Genomic DNA, 13,278 nt, shown 5'->3' on the forward strand with positions numbered 1-13,278 from the left:
GGAGAGCAGTTGCAACAGGTTGTCACGTTGTCCATCTCTGAACCAACTCTAAACCAACTCTCCTCTCATTGGGCTTTTTATTCAATCAACTGGTGCATACAGAGCATGGCTTCGTGTGTGCGTTTCAACTAATGATTGACTAATGTCTCTGGGAACTTGTTTGTTTATCCCAGCTGGGGCATGGCAGTGTGTCTTGACTGCTGGAAACCTGGTCACTCCTGGTCATGGCGATCCCAGAGTACATAGTTCGAAACGTCATGTATCAGCTCACTTTAGACACATGCTTACACAATGAAAAAACCCTACATATTCAAAGTCTGATTTTGTTGTGAAATAAGTGCGTTGGTTGTATGAACTCTTTTGTGATAAAAACGATAGATAGGAAGCAGATTGCTGGATGTTAATGTGAGAAATGATCTGAAATGTTCTAATGGGGACTTTAGGACTGTGAAAGGGGACTGTAAAAATTAGATGGTTACGCCCCAATGATTGAAATTTTGCAGCACCGACATGCTGCAGTTTAGAATGGTGTTCTGGCCGCTGATGTTTTTATGTGACTCGCTTTTTGAAGGTATTGCTGCTGAGAGAGAGAGAGAGAGAGAGAGAGAGAGAGAGAGAGAGAGAGAGAGAGAGAGAGAGAGAGAGAGAGAGAGAGAGAGAGAGAGAGAGAGAGAGAGAGAGAGAGAGAGAGAGAGAGAGAGAGAGAGAGAGAGAGAGAGAGAGAGAGAGAGAGAGAGAGAGAGAGAGAGAGAGAGAGAGAGAGAGAGAGAGAGAGAGAGAGAGAGAGAACAAGCGAGATCAAGAGAAAAGGAAAATGGACTGAAAGAGAAATAGACGCAGCGAAATAGAAAAGACCCAAGGCCAGATTTTCAAAGACTTTCTGCACCTTTTTTCAGATGTACTCGTGTGTGTGTGTGTGTGTGTGTGTGTGTGCGTGCGTGTGCGTGTGTTATTTATCAAACCAGTGCCCTTACATGGAAGCACAATTCACCTGTCCAAATTGTATAGCATTTCTATTCCTCTTCATACATTTTCTTTGAAAAGGTGCACATGTCCATGAAAAAAAAATAGCAGGAAAGATTTAATGGGAAGAGGTACCAATGAAACTGGCCAGCTTTTTGTTCCTATTGGCAGCAGACAAAAGGTGACCATCACACATTGTGTGCAAGGGAGCTACACTGACACAAAAAGAGGGTACATGGTAAAAGTTGTTAACAGTTTAAATTGATGTTGATCTTGCCTGAGCTGCTAATGCAAGTTGCTCGCTCTCTTTATTATTCTTTTTTAATTTTGGTGGCTGTTTCTTATGCAATACATACCCAGTATTTTCTTGTATGCGTCCCTTTTCCATTACCTTTATAAGTACCTATTCCACCTGCATCAACCTCACAGACCTTTTATACATTTACAATATGTCCATGCTTTGAAACGGCAAATTTAGTTAACGTTGATGCAATAATATCTGGGGTCATTAAAATGTAATTCTATTCCAGCATCTGTACCATATAACTACTGTGAGAAAGCAGAAAGAAAGCCTGAAATCTCTGATTGTATGAGGTGCTGCCTGGTGCTGGTTGAGAGGACAAATTTAATGGGACGCTAATGGGTGTTGTGCTTTCATTCATTCATTCAATCCTTTATACAATACTTTAATTTTTTTTAAGTTTCCCACATTTCCAATGAAGTGTTCAGTTAAGTTTTGTGGACAGTCCCCTTTATTTAACAGTCCCGTAAAATGAGAAGTCTTAGTATATATGGCTAATTTCCAGCTGTGGACCCCGGCCAGTTGTCATTTGGCACCCTACACAATAGGAAAATGCATGCAGTGAAAACAACAGCTCACTGATTGGAAATGGTGTATGATCATGTTATTGAATTGTCTTTGTTTAGAGACATTGTTGATCTTGAGAAAGTGTTGTGGATTATTTCATGTATTTTGTGCACAAGAAAATATACAGTATATACAGGTGAAACTCGAAAAATTAGAATACCATGCAAAAGTTCATTTATTTGAGTAATTCAACTTAAAATGTGAAACTAATATATTATATAGACTCATTGCATGCGAAGTGAGATATTTCAAGCCTTTATTTGTTATAACTTTGATGATTATGGTTCACAGCTTATGAAAACCCCAAATTCAAAATCTCATAAAATTAGAATATTACATAAAATCAATAAAAAAAGGATTTTCAATACAGAAATGTCGGCCCTCTAGAAAGTATACTCATGCATATGTACTCAGTACTAGGTTTGGGCCCCTTTTGCATGAGTTCCTGCCTCAATGCGGCGTCGCATGGATGCTATCAGTCTGTGGCACTGCTGAGGTGTTATGGAAGCCCAGGTTGCTTTGATAGTGGCCTTCAGCTCGTCTGTATTGTTGGGTCTGGTGTGTATCATCTGCCACTTGACAGTACTCCATAGAGTATCTATGGGTTTCAGGTCATGAGAGTTGTCTGGCCAATCAAGTACAGAAATACCATGGTCAGTCAACCAGTTACTAGTGGTTTTGGCACTGTGGACAGGTGACAAGTCTTGCTGGAAAAAGGAGATCAGCATCTTCATAAAGCTAATTAACAGACGCAGGCATGAAGTGCTCTAAAATCTCCTGGTAGACAGCTGTGGTGACTTTGGACTTGATAACACAGTGGACCAACACCTTCAGATGACATGGTGTCTCAAATCATCACTGACTGTTGTAACTTGACACTGGTCATCGAGCAACTTGGACTGTGTGCCCCTCCACTCTTCCTCTAGACTGTGGGACCTTGATTTCAAAATGAAACGTAACATTTCATTTGTATCAGTGATGATTTGAGGTATCATGTCATCTGCTGCTGTTGGTCCACTGTGTTATCAAGTCCAGAGTCAACACAGCCATCTACCAGAAGATTTTAGAGCACTTCATGCTTCCGTCTGTTGACAAGCTTTATGGAGATGACAATTTCCTTTTCCAGCAAGATTTGGCACCTGCCCACAGTACCATAAACCACTGGTAACTGGTTGACTGACCATGGTATTACTGTACTTGAATGGCCAGACAACTCTCCTGACCTGAACTCCATAGATAAGCTATGGGCTATTGTCAAGAGGCAGATTATACACACCAGACCCAACAATACAGACGAGCTGAAGACCACTATCAAAGCAACCTGGGCTTCATAACACCTCAGAAGTGCCACAGACTGATCGTCACCATGCCATGCCACATTAATGCAATAATTCATGCAAAATAAGAACCCAGACCAAGTTTATAGTAGATGAATGAAAATACTTATGAAAAGAGCGACATTTCTGCATTATAACTATTTGTTTTTATTGGCCTTATGGAATATTCTATATTAATATTTTGAGATGTTCGATTTCTGGTTTTCATGAGCTGTAAGCTGGAATCCTGTACATTTAAACAAAAAAATGCCTGAAATATATCACTATATGTCTAATATATCTAGAATATATGGAACTTTGACTTTTTGAATTCAATTAGATTTAAAGAAATGAGCTTTTCCATGATATTCTAATAATATGAGTTTCACCTGTATGTGCTGACTTTCCAAGTTCAGAAAAAACCTGCTTGACTTTAAGAAAAAGACAGTGAGTAGAGGAAGTTTAGTAGGGACCCTGTGTTCCAGTTCAACATTGGATGTTACATGCTTTGGTGAGTTTCCATTAGGGGATGAAATGGATGAAAATATACAAGATTTGTTTATCATGCCTCTCTGCCAGAGAAGCAACCTTCCGAGTATGCAAGTCTGGTCAAGAGCACACCATGGTATATTACTGGCATGTGATCTGTGTTTATCACAGTGCACTCCTCCTTTTTTTGTGCTGAAGACCTTCAGAGTGGAGGATGTTTTCTTGTATTTATTTTTAATTTTTTTTGCATAGCAAGGACATTTTGGCCTGTCCTCATTTCATCAAAGGCATTTTAGGGTTATTCTTTGAGGAATGGCGCCAGAAGTAAGTCATTTGTGTTGTTTGCCAAACTGAAAATGTAATCTACACATTTATATATCTTCACATCTAGACCACAGTATTTTGCCCTTCCCTATAGCTATTGGTTTAGGGTAAATTTTATTGATAACTTTCACAGCCTTAAATGCCCCCACCGACATTTTGGATATAGCAGTCCCCTATAAACTGGAGGAAGGCTTCGGGTGATCAAGTGGGGCCCCTTTTGAAAAACAGCCATTGTTACTGAGGGTGACCAGGTTCATATTAATATGATGATGTGAATGCAAGCTTCGCACACTGTCATACTTTTCAACTTGAGCTTTTATGATGTCTTTTGTTCTCTCTATCCAGTATTTAAAGACTCTCTTTATGACTCATTTTATCTTTCAATCCTGCTGTTTTTAATTTTATGTTTTAATTTTACTTTGGCATATAACTTTTTAATACTGCAGAGTGCTGTACAATAAAATATGATTGTTCCTTTATAAGAGCTAGCATAAGATATGTGTACCCCACTTAGTTAACCCTTACCATTGCATAGTCTAAAGCAGGGGTCTCCAACCTTTTTTCAACTGAGAGCTACTTTGAAAAAATTAAAGTGGCCAAGAGCTACTTGTATCAAATCGCTTATATTTATTTACATAGCACACATCAAATGAATCAAGCTTCTGTTTGTACACGTGTGAAATTGCAATACCCAATGCTTATCATAAATAATTTCCCATCAAAGGTCCAACACATTACTTTACACTTTTTGTGGGCCACATATCACTGAAAATTGACATCAATGTCTACTACACTTCTTATTTGTGACGCAACAGTGTTTCCCCCAGGAAATGTCTTAGTCAAGGAGGTCACCACGCAGGTGTGGAGGAGGCGCGGCGCGCCGAAAATTTTGGGGGTATTTTGCTCAAAGATGCCAATACGCACTACAGAAATAATCAACTGCTTATTTGAATAAAACAGACAACTGACCTTACAGTTGTACATTTTTAAAGTTCCTTTTTAGATAGGGGCTGTTGTGAGATTATTGTGGACAATTAGGCCTACTGTGATGCGATAGCTTATAATTCATTAATGGTTATTATTAGCCTACTTGCTTGATTTCTTTTTAAATACAGAGGTTATTGGTCGTTATTGGTCATGTTCCAAAACTAAAAACGGCCCTCCGGTGTGTCTACCATTAGAGAAAAAAACAGAAATTGTCTTTTTTTACCTTGAAATTTGATATTGTATCCTGAAGTGATACCAACATTAGAAAACTATGTTTGTATTACCTCAAAAGTTAAAAACCTAAACGGTACACAGAGGGTATTAGGCTACCTTTCGACCCAGACTCATTTACACACCACAAAAACAGACACAATCACAGACACACAAAGATCACACAAACACAAAGGCACGCGTTACATCTCATACATGCGCAAACACACACACACAGACACACAGACACACACACACACACACACACACACACACACACACACACACACACACACACACACACACACACACACAAACTATGACAGAATGTGTGTTAGCGACTGATCTCTTGAAATTCTTTGAACATCTTGTGTAGGTGCAGCATCTGCCCTCCGTGACCCCGAACATGACTGAAGTTCAGTAACAAAACAAAAACAAAAGTACATATTTCTTCAAAGTATTGTTTATTAATGGTGAAAGCCGCCGGATGGTATAAAGGTGCTCCAGCTGTGTATTTGCTGAAGCTGTGGGTGCAGGCTGCATCTATTCTCAATAGACAATGCCACTGAAATTATTTAGCACTTTCTCAAGAATATTGCAATTTGATTACCATGAGTCAAGACCTACAAGACGTGTTAGTGATAAACCGATGCCTATAAGAGAGGTCTGGGATAAGTGGGTGTGTGTAGTTTCTGCACACTTCTGGTTCTTTCTTAGGCTATACAAGTGTTTTACCTTGCTAAAAAACATATTTGGTAGGTAACTTTATCAGTAGTAGTTATGTTCATAAACATCTACTTTAGCAAGGGAAAACACTATTACATATGTGATGTCAAAAAAAAAGTGGTGTCCATCCAATGATGAATTGCCCTTTTTCAGTTTGTAGAACAGATATTCACAGTTTGTGATAAACAACTGTTTCTTAATCTAAAACAGATTTGGGGTTTACAATCCTATAAAGCTGATTTGTGTTACGAGTTCTGAAATGGCAGTTCATTTTGTTTACTCCTAGGATTTAGGGAGTATGCAAGGAATTAAGACAAGTGTTAATATGGAGGCAGGATATTTTTTTATCCTGGTTTTCTAAGATCAGTCATTTATTTATCTACAGAACAAGACTTTTTGATTACATTCACAGTGTGAGACATTCTTCTTTTCTTTTGATCGAAGAGCACATGTCACACTCTCCAGGTCTAAATCAAATGTGAAGACCGCATGAGGCACGATGATGGTACCAGTGTTTAGTTCAGGCTCCGAAGAACCTCTAAACCTCCTATAACTCAAGGACTGCAAACACAAACAATCCCTCATTGTTAACAGAAAAAAGAAAAATCCCAATAAGTTCTGCCTTTTTGCTAATTATACATGCATTGCAATAAAGGAAATCTGATTAATTTAAAATAAAACATTAAGCAAACAACGTGCAAACAGTCCTGGAATAGTAGACTGTGTTGAGATGACAAGAGCTATTGTTGACAATGCGAACTGGCCACATGCTCCGTTTTTTGAAACATTTGCTTGACTATGTTTCTGTCTCTTTTCCTCACTTTATCTTTTTCTCCATCCGCCACCTCTTTGGCCATGTTCTAACACAATGTATAAATTCAAAATCAATTTTACACCACATTGCCTTGGCTTCACTCTCCAAATACAGCCATACTCTTACACTGCAAATCTTACTCTGCTATCAACCTGTTTAAGTGCACCAGACCAACACGAATGAATACAGCTTTCTGTAAGCCCTTTTTTTAACACAGACTTAATATAACATTTAATCATGACTAAAATCTTTATGGTGCATGCTTTTTTTAAGAGTTATGACATAATGTTATGCGGTAGGTAAAGGGGGGGGTTTTACCTGCATTGCTCAGCATTTGCCCAAGAATTATGACCAGTGAACAAGGAGAAGAACACATGTTGCTCTATCGTTGGCAATAAACTACTCTTAATAAGGAAGGGTTGAGGTTTGGAAGAAAGGAACTGATTTCATGGAGAGCATCCCTCACGCACCCACTCATAATCCCTATAACTTTATTATTACTATAACACAAAACACCTCTCTGTGAGAGTAGAAAATTAAAAACATTTCTAAAAATGTGGATTATTTTCCACTTTTGACTCTGAAAAATGTACTCATGGTTTAATGTTCCCAATTGCTCCAGAACACAGCAGCATGGCTATAGTATAATCAACATTGTATTTCCTTCTATACTGACTTTTGATATTGACATTCTTGAGAAATATGCTATTGTCTTTTTTTAATATATTTTCTAATAAACAATTGCACATATTTGTGATGCCTTATACTTATATTCTCTAGGTGTATGTTAATTATTTGTTAATTGTGTGCACTGTCTGACGACAGCCAATTCCTTGTATTTGAGAATGTACCTGTCAATTAAACCAACATTGGTTCTGACTCAGTTTTGCACAACATTTGACAAATTGAAAACATAGACAAATAGAAGACAATTAAGCTCTCCTCCAATCTGATTTCACACAACGTTAAACTCCTGAATCATTCAATTTCTTTATCACTGTAAATACCCTCTATCCATTCATTTTCAGGGAGAGGGTATTATATTTGGTGCTCAGTCTTTGTAACTTATCCCCCTAATGTATATGACTCAAGTCCAGTAAGGCAATCATTTTGTGAAGGTCTTTTGTCAGGAAGGGCTTTAAAATCTAACTCTTACACTATATTTGCTTTAAAGAGCCGACTTCGGAGTCAAACAGGGATTTGTGGAGCGAGAGGAATATAAGTCATGTATCAAGAGACCCGGGGTCACGTTATGCTCTCTCAGAACTAATTAGAATGACACATTGTCCAACCACTCGATACGGTTTAAGTATGGGTTAACACACATTTTACAGAGAGCTTCTCCTTGAAGGCTTTTATAGGGCTGCTTGGTTCACTGCGCTTGAAAAGTGAAAGAACTACTCTTGTAAAAAAATGGGAAAAGAGAGGTGCAGGGAGAAGTTCAACCCCTGGTTCCTTTTTCACCTCTGCACAGTTGGCCAGTCGCTCCGTGAAGTGGATGGGTGTGAATCTAGGATAGATGGTTTCAGAAAATAACAGGATTGGTCAGACTCAGCCTTCCCTAATCTAATGTCAGAAAGTTGTTTTGGGGAGAGTGTTCCAAAGCCTTTCAAACCATCCAAACCATCCACTTCTGATACACTGTCCCCTTTACCCCTTTGTACGGAGAAATTAAGTGCTCTGTATTGAAGCTCACCTCTCAAGTTATCTCACAATGTATTCACCTCAATGCTTTGTGCAGGAATAGTCAAGCAAGGATTCGCCTCATGTTTGCTATCTGCTTTTCATTCTTAAAAAAAAGAAGAAGAAAATATCCTAACAGTTAACACATTGATATATTTTCCGGTCAAAAAACAAACATAGTCCAAGAAACTTGTATTTTATTTTTAATATCTTAAGTGACACTAACATTTTAAACTAATCTATATAGTATAATATAGAACTAAATATGAAATTATTGGAAATTGTGTTAAATAGAAACAAATAAAACAAAGCTATAGAAAATTAATTCTGCTGTTGGAAAGAAAACAAGTGGCCAAGTGCAAACAACAAAGATTCATTGGAAGTGAGAACTGATAATAAACAAAAATACATGTGCTCCATGTATGTTGTAAGAAATCTTTTAAAATGCTGAATAAATGGTACAACATCTTATCAGATGTTCAATTCAAATTAAACTAATAGACTAAAACTACTTTATTTCCAAGTGCATACGTATTACTAACATGGTGTTCATCCTCACCACTGACTTATTGTACAGTCACTCCATAAAATGTCCCATGAGGTTTATTCTCACCTCTGCAGACATCTACTGAAACAACCCTTAACTGATTTAAGACAACATTTAAAGTTAAGACTATTTATTTGAAGTTGCATACGTGTTTTATTCTTAAGTTTAGAAGGAGTAGAAGTGAAGTTATTTTTTTCTTTAATCTATCACTGATGTTACAAAATGTTCTGTACATGTAGGAGGCATTTGATAAAAACAGGCCCTTATCTTACATTTATAAACACGTGGCTAAACAGAGTAAAACATAAATAAAACATCTATCAGTTTTCCAGCATTTGTATAATCGTCTACCATTAAAGACGTAATTACCAAATACCTTTTCAATTTGCAGCGCTTAGAAGTTTAGCCATCATCCATAATTGGTCAAATGTGGCGGTAAATAATTGTCCACTTACATAAGTGTACATGTTTGAACCCAAAACTTTTCTTACACAAAATATGAATCAGGGTATTGACACATTAACCTGTTTTTCTCCCCCAAGAGTTTATTTTCTTTCATTTGCAGTCAACAGGTTTATCATTTCAACTCAGATGCCCCCTTAAAGCCAAGAGGAAAGCATTGATTTGCTTTCTGTCCATTATCCCCTTTCCACTCTGGGAGATTAAGAAGTGAAATCACTGTAAACCTGGGGATTACACAAGCAAAACATACACAACTATGAGTAAATTACATGGATATTACTACAATATAGTCATTTCTTAAATTACATTGTTATTAAAATGCTGGAAAAGTCTCAAGTGATTTACAGGAACACATATAATCTCTCCTTTATGTATATCAGCATTAGAATCCAGTGTCTAGATGTCCTCACATGTTATGTTATGTCAAATTCCTGATTCATTTATCACTGGTTTAACAAATCCCTGGCATTGGTCAGTGCGTGAAAGCCTCTGTGCAGCGGTGTGTGTTTTGATGTTGCAGTGGTAAGGCAGTTCAAACAAAGCCTCAATTGTCGCAGCTTCGCTTTTATTTTACCCAGACTCAAACACAGACATGCACACACAAGCAAGCATTCTGGGGACGTGACCCCAATTTGATTAGTAAATCGTGCTCCAGAGACTTTGTCACCACAGATAAATTACCAACAGCGGCCAACAGATCAGACAAATATCAGCCCCTTTCCATTCCATATCCATATGTTATACTTTTTTTTAAATATATATTTTTTGCATTTTTTATTTGACAGTATGAAGAGACATGGGTGAAATGGGGCAGAGAGGGGAGTGACATGCAGAGAACGACCGCGGGCGGGAATCGAACCCGGGTCTGCTGCTGGGCCCGGCCCGGGGGGGGGGACGCCCTACCAACTGAGCTAAGGGCGCCCCCCACAATTGTTATATCTAAATATACAGGCTAATAGATAAGGCCAGTGTCCAGGATTAGTATGTTTCACCGAAGTACAATATCATCCGCATATTACTGGAATTGGATTGGATTTCATAGTAATGCTTTCTATGTCAGGGGGGTAGATATGTTTATGAAATTATACTTGCACATCGTTCTTGAAAAATGTCATTGCCACATGCAAATGAAGAGTATATCCCCCTTAAAACTTAAAATGCTTCTGAATAATCAATCAATGAATTGTTCTGCATTTGTGTGCAGATATTTTAGCTTGAATCAATTTAAGGGGCTTGCATCAGTAGCGTCTAAACTAAATTCCCAATGGACCTGTGTTGAATAACTTCTATCATACAGTCTTGTTCATACAGTTCTCATACATTTATTGGGGCATTTATCTGCCATGGTTTCGTCTTGTGCAGAGTTTCAAAGTATTGATTACCTGAAAAACTTTGCTGATTACATTTTTTTTTCAGCATAATTGCATTTTTTAATTATATCAACATTTATTGATTGATTCATCTTGGATTTATTTGCACTCTTTCCCTCTTATCTTCTCACTGCCAGCCCCTGGAGGTGTATTTGGTCCTCAAGGGGAATCAGGGTCAGAGCCTGAAGATGACAACCAAATGAAGTTTTACACAGAGCAGCACAGAGGACGGAGGCGCAGCAAAGGTAAGAGGGAATACAGGTGTATTTATTTGTATATTGTTATAAATGTGGTCATTTTAAACATATTAACTTGGGGTCCTTTTACCCACTGTATAATACTGAGAAGGCAATGAAGTAAAAAAGGTAATAAAATACAATAATACATTTTTTAAAAGCAATGAATTCAACCAACCTAACACTGGTTGAATCGGAGGGGGGAAGAAATGGAAACCTATAGCTGAGGGAAATGAGGCTAGACATTTCTAGAATTGTCAGCATAGCTGGAAGTCGGAAGGAGTCATGCTCATTCCCGGTGGGGTTTAAAAGTGCTGTTCCATGGCACAGCTCGATGACACTCAACGCAGATATATGAGCAGATGTAAATGGAGGCTCAGTGATGAGCGAAGCTGAGTCGAATTACTTTGATCGGAAGCATGATTTTTACCTCCCCTTACCACAAAATGATATGTGATAGTGCAAACTGTGTGTGCATTTTGCATGTGTGTGTATTTGACGGAGTGACCTGGATAAGGATAATCACAGAGTTAAGATAGAGTAAGTGTCTAGATGTGTGTGTGTGTGTGTGTGTGTGTGTGTGTGTGTGTGTGTGTGTGTGTGTGTGTGTGTGTGTGTCAGTGTGTCCATATACTGTATATTGATTGAAACTAAATGGAAATCAATGTATTCTTATTATTCCCATTGCCAACAGTTCACCGTCAGAGGAGGAGGAATGGTTATTTATCTCATAGAATTAAAATATTATTTAGAACAGATCATAAGTGTCTATTTGTTTTACCTTTTATACAAGGAAAGGACAAGTTGTTGCCCTGAATTCAGCCTCTCAGGCAGCACTTATAGCTTGGAGATTCCTGTATGTTGAATGCAACCTAAGAGGCGGAATTTGAAAGCAAGAAACTCTCCTTGAGTCCTGAACACTCTAGCAATTGCTCCGTTTAGAATTAGAGACAATACATAGTAAATTATTTCCGATCAGTATTTAACCCAAAGATCCTCCCAACTACTTAATGCTGTAAAGATGAACGTTAACGAGAGGTCATCATAATGATGAATGATATAATGTAATTTTTTTGTGTAGTTGTTGTATGACTGAGGTTTGAATCTGTGTTGTGAACTGGATGTGCAGAGGCAGAAACACTGATAGCAAGTCAACATACTAGGAATAGTATAAACCCAGGACCCGAAACATTAACCTTGTTTGTAAGGTTGATCCTGATTACAGACTAAGTTTATTGAAAAAGCTTAATTTTGCTTAGATGTCTAATAGTTAAAAGTGAATGTTTAAATTTTAGTCAAAGACAAAATATGGCTTCTAGTTTTTCATAAATAGTTTTACTCATTCCAAAAACCGAGGTTTTGTAAATACATTTGTGGATGGACATTTGCATCCAGTAACATAACTGTTGGTCATTCAAGCTTATTTATAGTTTAAATGCAGCCTTTGTGTGGTAGAATAACTTATATTATCCCCTTTGGGAAATAAAATGTTGTAATTATTTATTAACAGAGTGATGGGGCTGCCACGTATAGTTGCACAATGCCCCCAAGCATTAACAGCTGTGATTAAGTTCTGAACTACATACAATCATATTAGCTGTGAAAGACATAACGATATCTGTTAAAGTAACAGCCCGTGTAAAAAGGTTATGCTTTTTCATAGAATGGGCTGGGAGAATTCGATAAAAAGATAGATAAAACAGGACATTTTAAGTTAAAGTTTTGAGTTTGAACCTCATACGTTTGTTTAGTGTTACCATCTGTATCTGCGGTTGTGTTTTCCTCTACATCCACTCACATTTTCTACTAGGTATGTGTTGTGTTTCTCTGTGTATATAAGCGCATCGACTAGGCGTTTGGTTTGGCGCCATAAAGTAAGTGTTTGCCACCGTGAGTGTACAAGCTTTTGTCTACTCAGTAGGCTTTTAAAGTAATTGAGGGTCCCTTTCACAAGCTCAGTGACACCACCACCCACACCCCAAAGGGATTAGCTGCTCTGCTGCTTTTGCTTTAGACAGCTCTTGTTCCTGTCCCTCCACAATATCGTGACATGTGATTCAGTAAGGGGGGGTTTTTTGTCCTAACTCCCTGGCTTTGACCTTGAACTCCATCTCACTGCTTCTAAAATCTCTCCTGTCACTGGGAGTATTGGCAGTTATGAACTGAACTTAGTAGGGAAAGTTACGTTTCTACTGTTGGGCTTTACTTCATTTCAATCCATTTGACCATGGTAGCTCACACTTACAACATAACATATCTGACATTGCTTGTGGCTGTTGGTAT

The 13,278-nt window shown here is 37.9% G+C and overlaps 1 protein-coding gene across 1 annotated transcript in view; it reads left to right on the forward strand.

The window, feature by feature from the left end:
• astn2 (astrotactin 2) overlaps window positions 1–13,278 on the forward strand; it is a gene marked incomplete at its 5' end in the record, with an annotated part of 278,723 nt that overhangs the window by 124,846 nt on the left and 140,599 nt on the right. Inside the window, one exon of the mRNA XM_080046601.1 lies at window positions 10,897–11,004. Coding sequence (XP_079902727.1) covers window positions 10,897–11,004 — 108 coding nt within the window. The remainder of the gene's footprint in view (window positions 1–10,896; window positions 11,005–13,278) is intronic.

Source organism: Ammodytes marinus (assembly GCF_949987685.1).
Source record: "Ammodytes marinus genome assembly, chromosome: 18".
In the NCBI taxonomy this organism is placed as follows: domain Eukaryota; kingdom Metazoa; phylum Chordata; class Actinopteri; order Uranoscopiformes; family Ammodytidae; genus Ammodytes; species Ammodytes marinus.